Source organism: Amblyomma americanum, chromosome 11 (assembly GCF_052857255.1).
Source record: "Amblyomma americanum isolate KBUSLIRL-KWMA chromosome 11, ASM5285725v1, whole genome shotgun sequence".
Classification (NCBI taxonomy): domain Eukaryota; kingdom Metazoa; phylum Arthropoda; class Arachnida; order Ixodida; family Ixodidae; genus Amblyomma; species Amblyomma americanum.
Window position 1 is genome coordinate 110,523,509 of NC_135507.1, and position 19,821 is coordinate 110,543,329.

Consider the following 19,821-nt stretch of genomic DNA (forward strand, 5'->3'; position numbering starts at 1 on the left):
TGTCACAGATTCTTGCCCAAGTACGCTGGTAGGCTTTCGATTATCTGTGGGACGGTGTTGGGCCTGAGTTTCGGCTTCTCGCATTGCAGTGACTCTGCTTCTCCGTTGACCACAAACTCATCAGACCGAATTAAATCCGTGCGGCCAAATGCCTCTCGCGGACATGGACATGCTTGGAGTCGAAGCTAAATCCACTGCTTTTCTTTCCGGGTATTACCCGCTTGCACATTTTGTGCTGTTCGGCATCGCTCGACTGACGGAACAGTGATGTCTTTTGCTGTGTACCTCCGTAGCAGGAATGGCAACCCGTCACACAGCAAGTACAGTCGAGTCCACTTATAACAACTGTACTTGTTTGCAAATGAAGGCAAAATTAGAAGAGAAAATAGCTGCTGCCACACTGCCGTCATCCCATTCCTCCTGTAGTTTTGCAGCCATACAAACGCCTCGTGGAGGGCATGGTCAACATATAAAGCTCTTTCATGGTGTTGCGGAGAAGTTCCATGACCATAAAAAACATTGGAGGAGTATGAAGATGCTTAGAAAAGTGAAGCTGAAACTAAGCAGTGTTCTCGGATTTGGGGCCGCCTGTTTGTCGTCACGCCTGCCGTCTCACGCACGTGAGATGTATGCAGGCGAATGTGCATAGAATTCAGGTTTTGAGTAAGTCTATTTCAACGATCTCTTGCTGCGTGGACAGAACAAGCTTTGGGGCTAGTTGGTGTTGCATAGTTTTCAGCAGCATGAGGACAGAGCACAAAAAGATGCCAAGGCAAGTCCTCTGTCCTCCTAGTGGTATGCACTGCTGAAAACCATACTTGTATGTGGCCTCATGTTCAAAATAGCCAGTATGAGATCTGTAGCGCCGAAATTAGTCAGTGTATGATGCCATAGACTTATGTGGGCAATGGCCGAGCCAGCAGTTTGAATTATCCAGATTTCTGAATTAGTGCGGGTAAAATTAATAAGGTTTGGCTTACAAGGAATCCATTGTTCTAAATGCGTTTCAGAGTAATCCAGTGTTAGTTATTTTACAGCACTAAAGTTCAGTGTTGATAGGACTGATTAACAAATGGTCTAAATTAGAGTGCACAAAATAATTTGTAAGCACACATTGAGAAATGTGCTCCCAACGTTGTAATCATTTAGCTCAGGCCAGGTGCATTGTTGCTTGTGAAGAAAAGCTAAAGGAAAGAAAAGTGATGGATGAGTGAACTCGTGTCGGCATCTCTGGGCGGTCCTAGATCACTGTGTGCCTGTTCACTTCTGCTTCTGTTGTCTGTGTTTTCTAGCGCAGTTACCCCAACACTTTTCCTGCAGTGCATTTCATGCTTACAAATACTCTGGGCGACGAGATAGCCTGTGAATATTTGGTTTTAGTGTATTTAGCCATGTAATTTGTGCATTTAACACCTCAGCTCAATTTAGATGTCATTAACATTGAAAACTGGTGCTGTAATAATGGATTTCTTATCAACTTGGGTATTGGTTACCGCCGTTCTACGGCTGAACCTCTCTTAGCAGACTTCACTATGTCTACTTTTCATGGAAGGCCACTCATGCATGACATGCAGTGACTGCGCGCGCCCTGTTCGCAGGGGCTGTTTTCTGGCCAGCAGGCCCACATTCGCTTGGTATCGGTGCTTTCCGGGCACAGGTATTTGGGCTTAGCATGGACGCTACTTTAGTGACTATCACCTGAAAGCTTGGCTGCAGCATTGATGCACCAAAAACCCTGTGCGATCAACGGCAGCCTCTAGCAAACGTTGTTAGCGAATGTTTTCTGACCAACAGTTAACGTGCTTACTTTCTCTCGTTGCTTTTCATAAAACAGCGATTTTTGTACACGGGTCCAGTCTGCGCATTCATTTTCCCTGCAACTTGCCTGCAGTGTCACTCTGGAAGGTCTACCTTAGCAGTCAGTAACATATTTGTCTGTGGGTTATGGCTGTCTCTGCCGAGTCCTTGCTTTTATCGAAGTGCATTAGGCTGCCTTGTGAGAAATACTGCAGTCTCACTAATGCTGCAAACAAGACGTTATGGCGGAATTTTAAAAACCGGAGTGCGCGCTACAGAAGCGAATGCACCGGCAGTTTGATGGTGCTATCTCTGTTTTTTTTTTCTGACACTTTCGGAGGTGGAAAATCCAGCTGCTGATGACTTGCTACATAAGCCATTTATTTACACTTTGTCACGCTGCGATGATATAGACGGTAGCAAGTGCAAAGAAATTTGGAAATTTTTTGTTCGGGGTTCATGTGCTGGCTTTGCGCTCACACAATAAAAGACAAGCTGTGAGTGGCCATGCAATAAATAAAAAATGAGCAATGGTAAGAAGCACGGAGCAACATGTACAAAATAAAAAATGGTAGAGGTTTCACATAGCTGAACGGAGTAGATGCCCAAAAGTATGTGTTTAGCCTGGTTGGCTCATTGTTTTGCTTTGCTGGGTCATCGGCATGCCTGGCGACGATTTTAGACTCAGGTTAGGCTCTGATTGAGGTTAAGCTGTTCTGATCTGTTCGTTCTGCAGGTGTAAGTTGATGAAGACGATGATGTGCAGTGCGCACCGTGAGATCTGTGTTGTTGTTTAACATGAGGCGTGATCAGCTGCAGCATTTGCATAGTGCTCTCGTGGATGTTGTATTCAGTTTCGTTTTCCATTTGAACCAAGGGGCGCTTCTGTTCTTCGTTGTATATGATTGTATGTGTGAATAAACAGGTTTTTGTGCATCGGGACGGCTGGAGTCTGACTTCCCCCTTCGGAAATATCGCATTGGCGACGAGGATGTTGTCAACGTACCCCCAGCCCCACTGCACCACCCACACACCATGAGCTTCACCGGGCTTGCTCCCGACACCCAGCCATCCGTCATTGCCATGGGAGCAGTGGGAACAGATGTTTATCGTGTACTTGCTGGCATCCGGAGCCGTCGCATTCAAGCGGGAGGGCCAGCGTGTTTATCAGACGTTACATGTAGCGACCAGCGCCGCAGCACCGGCAGCGCCAAGTGCTGCAGCACTCGCCGATGACAAGTCTGTCGCGGCCGCGGCCCCTCTTGACTCACCGCATTACGACACCAGCTTTCGACGTCGTGCAATGTTATTGTTGAGCGTCATCGCTTTCACCGCCGCAGCCAAAACACAGGCGAGTCCGTTCATGACTTCGTTGCCGCTCCACGGGAGCTAGCATCACATTGTTCGTTTGCTTCGCAAGATGATGCTCTGCGGGATCAATTCGTTGCCAACGCTGCTTCTAATCGCTTACGTGAGCGGTTACTGCTCGAGGGTTCCACACTGTCATTCCAGTATTCAGTTCGAATTGCACTTTAGTTTGAGCAGGCGGCTGAAGAGCTAAAGGGGCTTCCTGCTTCGGTCGAGGCAATTTCATTGCAGCAGCATCGTAAACCATCCTCGCATTCTTCGAAAAAAAGAAATGCACAGCCGTCAGCCCCCTTTCAGCAGAATTTAACGAGGAGCGCGGGTGGCTTACGTGCGCTGCAGCGGAACCGCCCCCCCTGGGCGGAATCGAGAACGGATTAGCCGCTCTGGTTAACCACATTGTATCCGATGTGGCTCGCAGGACCACTTCGCATCAGACCACAGTGCCCGGTGCATGGCAAGACTTGTTCGTTTTGCGGTCGCAAGGGCCACTTTCAAAAGGTATGCAACAGCAAACAAACTCAAATGCAAGGCCGAGTTCGTGAAGTTGAATTTCATGAAGATGTTTTGTCATCTAGCAGTGCTGAGCAAGTCCTGACTGTGCAACGTTCTGCGCGTGGCGGAATTCATATTCAAGTGCATGTCGCGAATGTCACTTTGACATTCCTTGTCGATTCAGGGTCTACTGTTTCAATCCTGTCGGAGCAAGAATTCAGTCGATATTTTGAGGGTGTTCCGCTCCTGCCTGCTCCGCATGTCACTCTGTCTGACTACTCTCAGCGGCCGATTTCCGTGTTAGGTTGTTTCCAGGCAGACGTTCGGTTTAAAGGCCACACAGCGTCACTACGCTTTTACGTTGTTCACCGAGGAACTTGTCTGATCGGTCTTGACAGCATTCAAGCCTTGAATCTTTGCTATGAGGGTTCTGCTCTTAAATGCTTATACATGTCCGTTGCTCCGCTGCCGACTGTCATTGACCCGCTATACCGTTCCATTTCCACACCGTCAAGCGCGCAGCCCCGTAACAAAGATCATGTGCCAGCCTTGGCACATGAGTTCAGTTTGCCTTTCAGTCTCGAGTTGGGTCTTGCTAAGGGGTTCACGCATCGCATCAAGACGCGGCAAGGCGTGCAGCCTGTAGCTTCCAAGCTTCGCCGTCTGCTATATTCTCTCCGGTCACCAGTATCAAATGAGCTTCAGAGGTTGCTGAGCCTTGACATCATTGAGCGCATCGATGCTTCTGGATGGGTGTCCCTCATTGTTGTTGACAAGAAAGATGGTAGGATCAGGATATGTGTAGACCTTCGAGAGCCGAACAAAGCTATTGTTCCAGACTGTTTCCCATTGCCCCACACGGAGGAGCTGCTTTACGCTTTGGTAGGCGCTGCACACTTCTCAAAACTCAACTTGGCTTCCGCTTACCATCAGGTTTTCTTGCACCCTGCCAGCAGGGATCTGACAGCTTTCATCACTCATGATGGGCTGTTCCGTTTTAAAAGAGTTTGCTTTGGGTTGGCTTCTGCCCCAACGGCATTTCAGAAGATGATGGCGACAATCCTCGACCGCTGCCCTGGTTTGTTGTTCTACATTGATGATGTGATCATTCTTGGCAAGACCGCAGAAGAACACCTTTCAAACTTAAAGACCGTGCTGCAAAAGATCAAGAACGCAGGCCTGAAACTGAACAACAAATGCCTCTTCGACATTCCAGAACTTGCGGTTCTAGGGCATAAGGTCGGTGCACATGGTATCTCACCACTTCCAGAGAAAGTAGACTTCATAGTTAACACACCAGTGCCAACTGATGTTGCCGCCCTCCGTTCGTTCCTGGGTCTCGTAGAATACTATTCCAAGTTTGTTCGACACTTGGCACAAGTGGTAGAGCCTTTGAGAATATTACTTCGCAAAAATGAGCTGCTCATCTGGTCAGCCAAAGCAGACAGCAGTTTCAGGAGGCTTAAGGAAATGCTATCGTCGAGTACAGTCCTCCAGATGTTTGATCCGTCACTTCCAGTCATTGTGTCGACCGCCTCGTCCGTCTGTGGGTTGGGAGCAGTCCTGTAGCAACAAAGTGGCCACGAGCTCCACACAGTCGCTTTCGCATCTCGTACACTGTCGCCTGCGGAGAGGAAATATTCAGTCGGCGAACGAGAAGCACTTGCATGTATTTGGGCATGTGAGCGATGGCACATGTACCTTTGGGGTCGTCATTTCACAATTCGGACAGACCACCAGACACTGGTGTCCTTGCTGTCGTCATAAGGACATGGAAGATGCCCACTCCGAATTGCATGCTGGAGTGCACGACTGCATTGCTACAATTTCACTGATGAATACCACAAGGGGTCCGCAAACACTGTAGCAGATGCACTTTCTCAGCTGCCAGCACCCACCTCGGAGGCAGAGATTGCTAAGGAGGAAGAAGTTGTGTCGTTCATTGAGCCAGCCAGTGTGACAAAAGAGAAGTTGAGGCAGGCCGCCCTTGACAAAGGTTGCCTGGAAACCATCAAGTCATTCGTGCTGAGTTCCTGGCCGCCAAAGAAGTCCATACCAGGAGAGGCGAAACCATTGTACCCTATTCGGGAAGAAAATTCTGTTGATAACCTGCTACTGCGTGTAGAGGGCCTCGTTGTTCCGTCCTCCCTTACGGCTCAGATCATCGGCACCGCGCATGAGACACATCCGGGTCTCACGCGCACGAAGGCGCGACTGCGTGAGCGGTTCTAGTGGCCACGAATGGATAAGCAAGTGGAAATGGCAATAAAAAACTACCACATCTGCCTGGAGGCAGATAAGTCTGCCAGCACATCACCAGTACCTTGGCAGAAGCTTGACGTAGACATTGTTGGTCCTTTGTTGCGTGCAGCTTACAACAGCAAATTTGGTGTAACGCATTCTAAATGTGATAATGGACCTCAGTTCACTTCGCGTAAATTCATCACCTTCCCGCAAAACAGAGGCGTCTGTCTTCCACATTTTCACATTCTTCGGTATACTATCCCCAAACGAATGGGCAAATAGAGCGGTTCAATGGCACTCCTCGAAAGACGACCACTCCGGCAAGCAGTCACAGAATACCAGGCCAATTTAGTGCCATGCCGCAGCCTCGGTCTCCTGATGTGCTGCAGCCTGCCTTGCTACAGCCGCCTTCCCCCAGGATGCAGGCTCGGTCTCCTGGCATACTGCAGCAGCAGTCTACGAGCCCGTCGCCATCGTCGCCAGTGCGACGTTCGAAGCGAGATCACTGGCCACTGGCCTGGCTCCAAGACTATCGGTCCTATTAATTGGCTGTCTGACGTTGTGTACATATCTGTAAATATGTGTAAATAAGTACAGTGTGCATGCCTTGCGGTTTCCTTACTAATACTTACTAACAATTAATCTCTAAAAATAACGGGGATAGTATGTTGTATTCAGTTTCGTTTTCCATTTGAATTTTTTATTCCCTAGGGGGCGATTCTGTTCTTCATTATATTTTTTTCTGTTCTTCACTATGTTTATATTTTTTTGGTGGGGGGGGGGGGGGGGGCCCAGAGCTCTGAAGGAACCAGTGTAGAGAAGGAAGAACCAAGATCAAAGGGACGATGGAACCATAGGAGAAGAAATAGACACAGGCGCCAGGGCCAAGTTAATTCAGATATAGGTTTCATTAACATGCAAGGTGGCAGGAATAGACTAAAATGGGAGGAAATAGAAGAACAGTTAAGACAGGAGGAATTAATGGTATATGGTTTAGTGGAAACGCATCTTAGATACATGGAGTAACCACCCTGTAACCCAGACTACGCATGGAAATATTGCAATAGAACAGTGGGCAGCAGAAAGCGGGGAAAGGGGGCATTCGTTCATAAAAGTACGATTTTTCAAAGGGTTAAACTGGGATGCAAGGAAAATTTATTGCTAAAAGGAAAAGTGGCAGGGGAGTAAATGGAGCAAACACTCCTTGGCTTTGTATACATGTGGACAGGAGCTAATGCCGGAGAGGAAAACAGGAAAATGTTAGAATGTATTGCAAACGACATTGACGAGCTAGGAGGACATGGCGAGATAATTATATTAGGCGACATGAACGCACATGTAGAAGACCTGGATGGGTACACAGATTCGACAGGAAGCATGCTGCAGGACATGTGTGACAGGCGTGATTTAGTTGTATGCAACAGTACAAAGAAGTGTGAAGGGCTCAAACATGGGAGGCAGGGAGTCTGCACTCGACGATAGATTATGCACTAATGTCACAGAGGATGTATAATAGATTAGGCGTAATGAGCATAGATGAACATGGTTTCAGAAGTCTAGGTAGTGACCTCAAGCATATCAAGTTGAGTTTCAGAAAAGAAACCAATGTAGGACTGAAGCGAGATGAACAATCAGAGGGGGATCTTTACTCAGAAAAGCAATTGGAAGCAGCAGCCAAACAAACTGAGAAAGTAATTTTTGAGGATAGTGAAACAGAATAGACTTATACCAAATTAACTCGATTACTGGAGCCAGTGATAGCTAAGGTGACAGTAAAGCTAAAAGAGAAAAGACGCAAACCCAAGAGTTGGTGGGATGAGGAGGTCAAGAGGGCGATAGAGAAACGTCAAGAAGCGTCCAGGGAACACAGATATTCCAAGAGGGGCGAACCAGAAGTTGAAGTAGACAGAAAATGGGATACCTTCGTAAAGTGTAGAAGGGAACCATCCTATTTGATTAATGCGAAAATTAGAAGGGTGCCCAGTGGATGTCAAAAGTAAATAAAAAGGATAGAAAAGCAGCTCAAAAATTCTGGAAACATCTAAATGCAATGAGTAGTAAGACTAGGCTAGAGCAAAGGTTTATTGTTACAGATCAGGGTATTCGACTAGAAAACACATAGGAACAAGTATGACAGAAAAATTTAAAGAAAGAAATGTTGCACATAATTTATTGAAGGAGGATAGACCGGTTACTGCAATAGCTTCACTTGAGCAAAGAGAGTGGGAAAGGGCAGAGAAAAAGGTTCCTAGGGGCTCATCAGCAGGACCAGATGGTATTCCGGTTACGTTAATAAAGAAGCTAGGACCAAAATCCAAGCAAACATTAACACAGGTAGTGAATGAAATGATAGTGGATGAGAAAGTCCCCGATGAATGGCGATAAGCAGAATGAACATGATATATAAGGGAAAGAGGGACAAAGCTGCGTAACTACTGCCCCATAACAGTGACATCTGTGGTTTGCAGGGTGGTGATGCAGATTATAAAGGACAGATTGCAGGCTTGGGTGGAGAACGAGGGGGTGCTAGGGGAGCTACAAAATGGGTTCTGGAAACAAAGGAGGTTGGAGGACAATCTGTTTTCATTGACACAGTGTATAGAGATAGCTGAAAAGGAACACAGGCTCCCTATGGCTAGCATTTCTGGATATTAGGGGAGCCTACGACAACGTTATTCAAGAGTATCTGTGGGACATACTGGGCACATTGGAAGTGGAAGATGGAGTAATTAATCTTTTAAAAGATATATATATATATATATATATATATATATATATATATATATATATATATATATATATATATATATATATATATATATATATATATATATATATACATACAGAGTGCTTATAAAATGGGGAAAAAATGTATCAGAGCCTGTAGAGATACAACGGGGGCTTAGACAAAGATGTCCTCTGACTCCTTTGTTGTTCATGTTGTACCTGCAAGGGTTGGAGAACAAGCTAGAGAGGAGCGGACTGGGCTTCAACCTTTCTTTTTTCAAGCAAGGAGAATGGATTAAACAGTCATTACCGAGTCTCATATACGCTGATGATATAGTGCTAATGGCTGACAACAATGAAGATTTACAGAAGTTGATAGACATATGTAATACCGAGGGAGATAGATTAGGTTTCAAGTTTAGTAAGGGAAAATCTGCAGTCATGATATTTAATGATGACGGCTGTGAGCATAGAATACAGGAGTTCACGCTAGAAGTAGTGGATGAGTACAAGTATCTTGGGGTGTGGATAAATAACAGTGCTGGGTATCTGACAGAGCATGAAAAATATGTAATGAATAAAGCTAGTAGGAATGCAGCTGTCATGAAAAATAGGGCACTGTGGAATTACAATAGGTATGAAGTGGTAAGAGGGATCTGGAAAGAGGTGATGGTTCCTGGCCTGACTTTCGGTAATGCGGTCCTGTGCATGAGACCAGATGTTCAAGCAAGGTTAGAAATCAAACAATGTGGCATAGGGAGGTTAGCTCTGTGAGCACATGCCAATATACCAAGTCAGGGGGTACAGGGCAATATGTGATGGGCGTCGTTCGAGAGCAGAGAAGCTAGCAGTACGATAGCATTTGAGGAGCGATTGAGAAAGATGGGGGAGGAGCAATGGCATCACCCGCTTGCATATTTTATGCTGTTCTGCGTCGCTCGACAGACGGAACACTGATGTCTTTTGCTGTGTACCTCCGTAGCTGGAGCGGCAACCCATCACACAGCAAGTACAGTCGAGTCCACTTATAACAAAATTCAAGGGCCACAAAAATTCTTTTGTTATAACCGATAATTGTTTTAAACGGGTTGCACGAAAAAGAGCATAACTGCAAAAAGGGGTGATGGACGGCAAGTGACATGCGAGCTCCACTGAGGCATCATTTTGGTGGTCTCGAAAGGGGCCTTGTAAAAAATATGAGAAGGTTGCCGCGGCCGCCTCTCAGCTTGAGAAATCCGGGAGAAACGCTTGGTGAAATCGCTACAAGCATCTTGCCATGTACTTCTCACTGGCTTCCACGAGAAAACCCCATGTCCGTCAGCCTTGCTTGCCTCACGCGAAGCTTGCCGACACCCTTCTCCATCGCATCCAGGTACTCCACGTAGTGCAGTGGAAGGTCCCTCGCGAAAACGAAACCACGGAGGGACTGAATCAACTGCAGGGTCTCCTGCGAGGGCAACGCTGAGGCAACCTGCCCTACTGCGTCATTGCTGCTGTTGTCACCGCCAGCGTCGTCGTCACTGTCCGACTCAAGCACGTTCGCGACGATCGCCTCATCGGTGAGAAGTTCTGATGTTACTAATGCATCGTCCACATGCAGAAACTCTTCGAGTCGTGAAGCATCCTCATCGATTACGGACCAAAGTTCTGGCATCACTTCGTCAATGGGACCTTCGCAGGCTTCGTCTAAGTCACTCCTGCCTCGGACAAAGCCTGCTTTTCTAAAGCAGTTCCACACCGTAGAAGTGCCAACTTCGGACCACGCAACAAATATAAACTGCACGGCCATCAGCTGATTGATTTTCAAGTCTGGTTGCTTCTTGTCCGTGCGGCCAGGTCCATCAGCAAGACTAACTTGCTCAGGATGCGGCGACGATATATCACCTTAAAATTGGTGATCACACCGGCGTCCATGGGCTGCAATTCTGCCGCCGTGTTCGGAGGCAGGAAAGAACTTTCACGTTTGAGAGCTTGGGCGTGGAGTGGTGGGCACTACAATTATCCAGGACGAGTGCCACCTTCCTCTTCCATCGCTCGATGCACTGATCAAACTCCAACAGCCACTCGCAAAAACGTCCTCGCGTCATCCATATGGGCCTTGCGATTGCTATGGTAGCGTACTGGTATCCTGGCAGCACCGCGGAAGCAGCGGGGATTTTTTGACTTCCCAATGACAAATGCGGGGCACTTGTCGCTCCTGTCCATGTTGGCGCACAAAAACACAGTGAGGCGCAGCTTGCTGTCTTTGCCGCCCTTGCACGTGTCTTCTTTCAGTGCATTCGTCTTGCAGGGCAACATCTGGAAAAACAGCCTCGTTTCGTCCCATTGTGTACGTTGGCGTCAGTGTAGTTGTCGAGGATGTGGGGCAGCATTTCCTGCAGCCACTTCTCCTTCGTCTCCACGTCAAGCGAAGCTCCCTCGCCTGTGACGGCTTTGTAGACAATGCCGTGCCCCTCTTTGAAGCGCTGTATCCAGCCGCCACCTGTCTGAAAGTCCACATTGTTAATCAGCAGGGCAAACTGCTTCACCTTTGTGTCCAGAATCGGCCTGGTGATAGGAAAGTTCTGGGCACGGGCACCAAGAAACCACTCGTAGAGGGCCTCTTCCACCTCCTTATAAGCCCCTTGTCGAATGCATTTGCACCCACTGTCAAGCGAGCATTTTTCTTTGTTGAACTTCTCAGCTGAGCGGATAATCGTCGACACTGTCGGTTGCGATAGTGCCTACTTCTTAACCAAGTCACACACTTTCTTACCATTTCCTTCACGATACTGCACTTTGTCTCCAAATTGATGGCCGTGCGCTTTCTTTTCACCGGCAACGTCGTCCAATAATCAGCGGGCGGACCAGCCATTTTCCGTTTTGGCGGCGATTCAAACTAGATGGAGAAACCACGTGGGCCAGGAACGACTTCGACGCAATCAACTAACTTGAACAACCAAATTTGTTGGCAGAACTGTGCAGAATGAGGGGCGAGCGAGCAGATCAGCGCTGTTGGCTCGTTGGCAAGGTCTGTTCGTGTTTCGGAGGGTGGCGCGGCATAGAGCTATGGGCGCAGCCCATATGTGTTTGGAGGGGTGGAAGGGCGGCGGGAGAGAGGTGCGCAAAGCTGGCGATGGGAAGAAGGCCAGAAAACAGGTTCTATTGTATGAGGGCGCAGCAGGAATTTTTCTTTTTTTTTTCTTTTCAAGGATTTCGCATTCCACTGCCTTTTGGCAGGAGCAGGCAGGAGGCAGATTTCATTGTTATAACCGATAATGTGGCATGGGGGCATTGTAGTAAGTGGGTTATTTTACCATAGAAAACATACAAAAGTGGACCCTGCAGCAGCTTTTCATTGTTATAACCAATGTATTGTTAAAACCGGTATCCTTATAAGTGTTTTCCACTAGCATCGCAGACTGGTGCATCACGTGCACTATACCTATTTGTGAACAAAGGAAAAAGAAAAAAAAAATAGCTGCTGCCACTCTGGCGGCGTCCAAGCTCGCTTATAGTGCCTGTAGTCTTGTGGCCATACAGATGCTGGTGTAGTTGCCCCCAGTGGGCTCTTAGCACTACCTCATGGAAGGCGTGGTCAGCATATGGAGCTCTCCCGTAGCGCTATGGAGAAGTTTCCTGACCATAACAGCATTGAAGGACTATGGTAGTAGCCATATCAGTTTTCATATATTGAAAGCTCGATTACCCTCACCATTCAGGCTATTTTTCTTGCGTATTCCACACTTTCCACTCTCGCCCCTCGCTGCCTGAAAAACTCCATACCTTCTCATCCTGCCCCTTGCTCATGTTGTTTTCCGCAGGATTGTATGATGGTGCGTGTGCGGCTCAAAGCAGGATACGCGTAACATTACAATCGCAAAGCCAGAGGCAAATGGAAAGAACAGGCGATGAATGACACCCTTGAGTGTGGCCCGGCTGACAGTGGCAAGCTAAACAGCAAATGATCCGGCAGTTTCGAATTCGGGCGCACACGATGTTACTGGAAGTTTGCACTTTAATGGCCTTTTATTTTTTGCACATACTGCTCCATGTATCCGGCCAGGCATGGGCATCAATGCAATGCCATGCCATTGCCAGCAAGGCAATGTCAATAGCCAATCGCAGATTACTTAAGTACTCTTGTCATGGATCTCTCCGGAGAACACTCAGACCGAAAGAATGGACTAGGCGACGGGTGTACCCACACAAACGCACATTTAATACACCCTACGTGGCACACACACTAGAACACAAAACTAGCAAAACTAACACAAAACACAGACTATAAATACACACGACCCGGGCACACTGCTACTAGCGTCTACTACTAGTGTTCTAGTATTAGCGGTCGGCGTTCGTGCTCACGGTTGGTTCGGTGCGGCTGCGGCGTTGTATGGATCCTGTAGCCGGCGTCGAGGCGGCGTTCGGCGTGCTTGGGCTGGCGTTGCTGGCGGCGTTTGCTTATGCTGGCGTCGCTGGCTGTGTCGTACAAGTTCCCGGTCCAAGCGCCCGTGGAGGTGATGCCGGTGTTGTTGGTGTTGGGGGCACCACCCGGATGCGTGGCAACAGCGCTGGACATACCCCTGGCCGTAGCAGGTGGTAGCGTCCTCCGTTGACTCCCCGGAACGGGCTCAGGCACGGCAGGAAGTCCACGATGCGATGCCGTAGAACGCGAGCTCACCGGAGCAGCAGCCGGCGTCGCTCTCTTCCAGCCAATGTGCCCCTGACCCGCCGGAGCCTTCGCTTCTCAGCTGTTCCCCTCTATGCCTCACTCTCACTCGCCCTTTTATAGCCTTGGTGTTAGTCCACGTAAGCCTTGTCCTCGTCGTCTTCTCTTCTCCACCAATCATCTCTCTCCACTTCACCGAATGCTTCTCCACCAATCATCTCTCTCCACATCACCGAATGCTTCTTCTTCCTCTTCTTTATTCTTCGGTTAATTTACTTCGTCTTCTTCACACCTTTTTCCTTTAAAATTTAATTTAGGCTCCTTAATACATGTGACAATTCTCTATTAACTCTCATCACCAACTGTTTCCAGCCCAGACCTCGGGAACACCAGCTGTAAACAGGCGGTGAATAACATTTGCGAGATGTGTCTCCCTGCCTGACAGCTTTTCGTGTTGGAATCTTATTGCTGACTTTATGGTAGCTGTGCATTCGTCGTACGTGGATATCTTCCTGTATTTTTTCACATAAGACTCTTCTACACCTTGATTCCGCATTGCCTGCATGACTGCTGACGTTTGCACTGAGTCAAATGTTTTCTCGTAATCAGCGAAGGCTATATATAGGTTTATATATACCAGGTGTCCCAACTAAATGTAGCCAATCTTTGAAAAAAATACCAGCTGTCCTAGCCGCGTGAAACCTACTGAGTGTGGTTTAGAGCGGGATGACCTAGTCTGCAGTATTTTTTTTCGTTAATTAAGTGTAATTGGCTAACTTTCCAATTATTGGCTTCACAAACAATGTTTCAATACAAAAAATGTAGACCGCTTTGAAAATCATCTGACTGAATAATGCTAGCATTATCTTAAGTCATTAGAAAGGAGATGCCGAGGACTTGAAAAATTACAGGCCGATCTGCTTCTTGTCCGTTGCTTACAAGGTATTTACTGAGGTAATTGCTAGTAGAGTCAGGGCAAACTTAGACTTTAATCAACCAAAGGATCAGGCAGGCTTTTGTAAAGGATATTCCACCATAATCATATTCACACTATCAATCAAGTGATAGAGAAATGTACAGAATATAACCAACCCCTATATATAGCCTTCATTGATTACGAGAAAGCATTTGACTCTGTGGAAACCTCAGCAGTCATACAGGCACTGCGGAATCAGGGCTTAGATGAGCCTTATGTCAAAATACTGGAAGATATATATAGCAACTGCACAGCTACCATAGTCCTCCATAAAGTCAGCAATATAATTCCAATAAGGAAGGGCGTCAGGCAAGGAGACACGATCTCGCCAATGGTATTCACCGCATGTTTACATGAGGTATTCCGAGGCCTGAACTGGGAACAGTTGGGGATAAGAGTTAATGGAGAATACCTAAATAATCTGCGATTCGCTGATGACATTGCCTTGCTGAGTAACTCAGGTGATGAATTGCAATCAATGCGGAAAGCTGGGCTAGTTGGTATGTCATCATTAATTAAAAGACTAGCGCATAAAACTGGGACGCAGACAGAGAAGAATACAGGACGAGCGCTAAACATCAACTGAGGTTTTACTGCGAGAAAAAAGTACATAAATTCATTTTGAGTGGTGCATGCGCACACTGGGCTGAGACAGTACACGCACAATCAAATCGGGGCGAAACTATTCCTTAGATACATTTTGAGTGGAGCATGTGCACACTGGGCAGAAACAGTACAAGCACATTCTAATCAAAATGGGGCAAACTATTCCTTAGGTACATTTTTTCTTTTTTGAACAAGGCAAGTGATGTTGGGCTTACACAGTTATCTCCTTCCCTGTTAATGTGATAAGCCTCACAAATCTCGCGCCCCAACCTCGTGCCTCCCCTACCAAGCACACACGTGGCATCAAACGCCGGCACGCACCCGCACTGCTTACAATGCTCGGCCAAATGGTCGCCCCCCCCGCCAATGAATCTACCAGCGTGTGGTGCTCTCGTAGTTGTTCGTTTAGGCAGCGGCCAGACTGCCCCACATAGCATCTACCGCAGGAGAGAAGGTATGCGGTATGCGATACCAACAGTGCAAGGTAGAAACTTGCATTCGTGCTTTATGGTGCAGACCGGCTTTTGCTTTTCATTTACGGCTTTGCACATGCGCACCAGCTTTTCGGGGGCAGTGAACAACACGTCCACGCCACACTTCTCTCTAACTTTTCTCAGCCGGTGCGATAACTGGTGCACGTACGGTATAGCTGTACACCTCAGCCTTTCGCAGCTTTTTTCGGTTGCCACGCCATTGCGGCCACCTGCCCTGATTTCTTTCAGGAGGCATTCCGCCACAGCCGTCACAGTGTCTTTTGGAAAACCGGTGTTCCGCAACCGGAGCACTTGCGTCTCCAAACTAACCTCAATTTTATGTTGGCATGACTTTTCGAGAGCACCACGCAGGCAATTTTTTGCAATGCCCCGCTTGACCAATAAGAATGGGATGGAGCGCATATGGCAGGTTCTCTTAGATCATCAATGGCAGTCTACCAATACCCCTCAAGAGAAAAGTGTGCAACAGCTGTATCTTACCGGTACTCTCCTATGGGGCAGAAACGTACGTGGAGGCTAAGGAAAAGAGCTCAGCTTAAGTTAAGGACAACACAGGTGGCCATGGAAAGAAAAATGATAGGTGTAACGTTAAGAGGCCGGAAGTGGGCAGAGTGGTTGAAGGAACAAACATGTGTTAATGACATCCTAGTCAAAATCAGAGGAAGAGATGGGCTCGGGCAGGGCATGTAATGCGAAGGCAAGATAACCGCTGGTCCTTAAGGGTAACAGAGTGGATTCCAAGGGAAGGCAAGCATAGCAGGGGGCGGCAGAAAGTTAGGCAGGCAGATGATATTAAGAATTTTGCGGCGACAGGATGGCCGCAGTTGGCAAAGGACAGGGTTAATTGGAGAGACGTGGGAGAGGCCTTTGCCCTGCAGTGGGCATAGTCAGGCTGATGATGATGATCATTTACGTGATCTTGCACAATAACAAATGTGTCCACATGACCACGGTACCACTTTTATGTCCCAAAACGTGTCTTAGAGAACAAAATGAAATTTTTTTCTGCAGGGCTCTCATTAATGAGCCTTTGCGTGCACATTGGGGAGAGATGCGAGCCAGGAGCTGGTCACGTGATAGCTTTATTTTAAGGTCCATTAATAAAGCCACGTATATCATACTTTGATGCAAAGAGCACTGCTAGCGGTTTTTCGAGATGATCTTAAACATTTTCATTCACACTTCACACTTTGTTCGTCAAGTCAGTAATTATTTTTTTATTTATTTAGTGATACTGCAAGCCAGCATATTGGCCCTGTAGGAGAGACATTGCGATACTATACAGACATAAAAGCAAAAAAGCGAGAAAAAGTGTCTATAAAACATTTTTAAATGGACACCTGCTTCAATCTGCCTATGGCTAAAATGATGCTCCAACATTTACATGAAAGCATTAGTCTAAACTCTCAATGGGGAGAGAATTCCAGTCTGAAACTGTGCGCTGGTAGGAACTGTATTTATGAGCGTTTGTTTTAGCAAAAGTGGTGTCTAAGAAGTACTAAGAAGTTAGCTGGGCCCAATAACATTCCTAATGCTTTCTTGAGGCGATATTCTGAGCAATTATCTGAATTCATTTCTAATCTTTTTCAGTTATCCTTAAAATTAGGTGCAATACCATCAGTCTGGAGTAAAGCACGTGTTGTGCCGGTACACAAGAAAGGAGACCGCCAAACTGTTTCAAATTACCGTCCTATATCTATTACTAGCTCGTGTTGTAAGCTATTGGAACATATTGTCGCTGGTTTTATACAAGAGTTTTTGAAAGATCACAGCATACTATCACCATTTCAGCATGGTTTCAGGAAAGGACTCTCCACTGTAACTCAACTCGTAACAACCGTACATGAGCTATCCCGCATACTTGATTTATCTGGACAAATAGATGTGCTCTTTCTGGACTTCAGCAAAGCTTTTGATAAAGTTCCCCATGCAAAGCTATTACATAAATTAGATAAAATTGGACTCCCATTTGGTATCATACAGTGGATATGTGCTTATCTCAAAAACAGAGAACAGTTTGTTGATATTAGGAATTGTACTTCCAGTGCTCGTCAGGTCACCTCAGGAGTCCTTCAGGGCAGTGTGCTAGGACCATTGTTATTTTTAATTTATGTTAATGACTTGATTGATGTTATTCCTGGTAATGTGTCCATTCAGTTATATGCGGATGATTGTGGAAATTGTGTCCTTTGATGATCATTATGTGTTGCAAAGATGCCTTGCTGAAATCACTGACTGGTGTTCCAATTGGGGAATGGAGCTCAAAGCGTAACAAGAAAAAAATCTGCTAGCATTTTTCCGTACCAACTTGGAAATAGAACTGTCCTCGAAGTCGACAAATACAAATACCTTGGCGTTACCCTCAACAATAAGCTTACATGGTCAACTCATATCTCGGATGTTTGCTCAGCTGTGCTAAAAAAATTGTGGTTCATAAAAAGAAAGCTTAAAAATGCGCCTGTAAGGACTAAAATGTTAGCCTACAATGCAATAGTGAGATCAAAGTTAGAATATGCTTCCGAACTCTGGGACCCGCATACCATGAAAGACACAAAAGAACTTGAGCGAGTACTGAGAAAAGCAGTGAGATTTATTTACGGGAAATATGCCAGGAAGGATTCGCCGTCCTCAATAATGTGACAAAACAGAATACAGAGACTCGAAATACGCAGAAAAATTAATCGTCTTGTACTACTACATAACACTCTTTCTGGAAAAAATATGACGCTACCAGCTTCCATATGTCGGCCTTCTACGAGGAGAACACGACACAGTCATGAGTATTTGCTTGCACCAATCTTCGCGAAAACAAACGCTTACAAGTACAGTTTTTTCCCTCTAACGGTGAACGATTGGAATTCACTTCCCATTAGTGTATTTTGGTCTAACGACTTCATGGCTGCATTGCAAAATCATTTTTGTGCAAGTTAGCGATGTTGACGTTATCATTTGTGCTTCTTTTAGTGCATTATGTTCATTTCATGTTGCATTGTATACGCTTTTCTGTGTTTTCTTGTTTGTGATATGCCTTTCCTGCTTGGGCCAAAGTATTGGCCTGCAGTATTACTAAATAAAAATAAAATAAAATGAATGCTGATGAGTGTGTCGAGTTCTTCTGGTACTCATTGCTCTCACGTTATTTGGTAGCTGACATAGGAGAGCCCTTTGCCCTGCAGTGGGTGGGGTCAGGCTGATGATGATGATTTTTGCCTGAAAGGCTGTTGCGGAGAGTTGCAAGATGGCTGATTTTTCTTCTTGTAATGTTTGGGTAGCATATTTCAGCATTAACGGAGTTGGTTAATCATTCCTTTTATATTTTGCGAGCACATATCTGATCACCTTTCTTTGAACTTGCTCCAATTCACTGATATCTTTCTTAGTATAAAGGTCCCACACTAGTACTGCGCATTGCAGTTATGATGTTACGAGGGAATTACAGGCCATCATCTTAGTCGTTTTTGGAGCACCTTTAAGCTTTCTTTGAGCTAATTAGGCTTAACTAATAATTAACTTTGAAGAACAAAAAATACTGCAGACTAGTCCACGCAACTGTGAATAACCCTCAGTCGGTTTAACTGGGGCTAGGACATTTTGCTCTTTAATAGCTTGGTTACATTTAGCTGGGACACCTGGTGTGTGTACGTGTTTAGGTATGCACAAATTACAAGATTTGCTCTTTAAAAGCTTGGTTACATTTAGTTGGGACACCTGGTGTGCGTACGTGTTTAGGTATGCACAAAAACAAGAGTAAATGTGTTAATATGAGAAGTCCAACTGCTACAAACTTCAGATAGAGCCAATGCAATCCGTGCAAACAGCACATCCATTATAAGTGGTCTTGACTGTAATTGAATTTCTGCTTTGACACTGGTTCAGTTTCAATTTCGACGACCAAACGTTGGCTTTGACGTATAAGGTGGCTTTAGGTCACTTGAGGCATATCATCATTGCAGAGAAAAAAACATGCAACTGAAATTAGGTGTCTCTACCCCTATGCCTGCTAGCTGGATAGATGTAAATCAGAGGCCTTGATGGCTTATTGTGGGACTTTGGTTCCTTTATTCAGAAGTGTTACTATCAATTGTGTATGCGAGAGACTGTTGTCCAGCCAACTGTCATGTTGTGGCGCATGCCTTGCAGGTGCTCTCAACGGTTCTGCTGAACTGCATACCACCTGGCAAACCAGCTCCGACCGTAGAAGGCAAGGCCAAGATTCCAACCAAGGCAAGTGTGCTGCCGCAACAGACCTGATTGCAGGCAGCATCACAGCGAAAGCCACCTTTGATGGCGCTTTCTAAACACCAACTCGGCATTGCTCACACGAGGGTTCTTGGTGATGCTGTGTGGTGATGCTTTGCGATGCCAGAAAACCGCGGTCTCTTGGATGCTGAAAAGTGGCCAAAAGACCGCGGGCAGACTTGCGACGTAGCATTCCATGGGGTGCGCTCGGTGAGCAAAAATTTACC

General features: G+C 46.3%; 1 protein-coding gene and 1 pseudogene across 1 annotated transcript in view; both read left to right on the forward strand.

Annotated features, from left to right (window-relative positions):
* The window catches only part of Polr1A (RNA polymerase I subunit RpI1), a 345,140-nt gene that overhangs the window by 105,545 nt on the left and 219,774 nt on the right, over positions 1-19,821 (forward strand). The window contains exon 11 of the mRNA XM_077642305.1: positions 19,496-19,585. Within this exon, the coding sequence (XP_077498431.1) occupies positions 19,496-19,585 (90 nt within the window). The remainder of the gene's footprint in view (positions 1-19,495; positions 19,586-19,821) is intronic.
* On the forward strand, positions 744-3,543 carry LOC144110849 (uncharacterized; annotated as a pseudogene).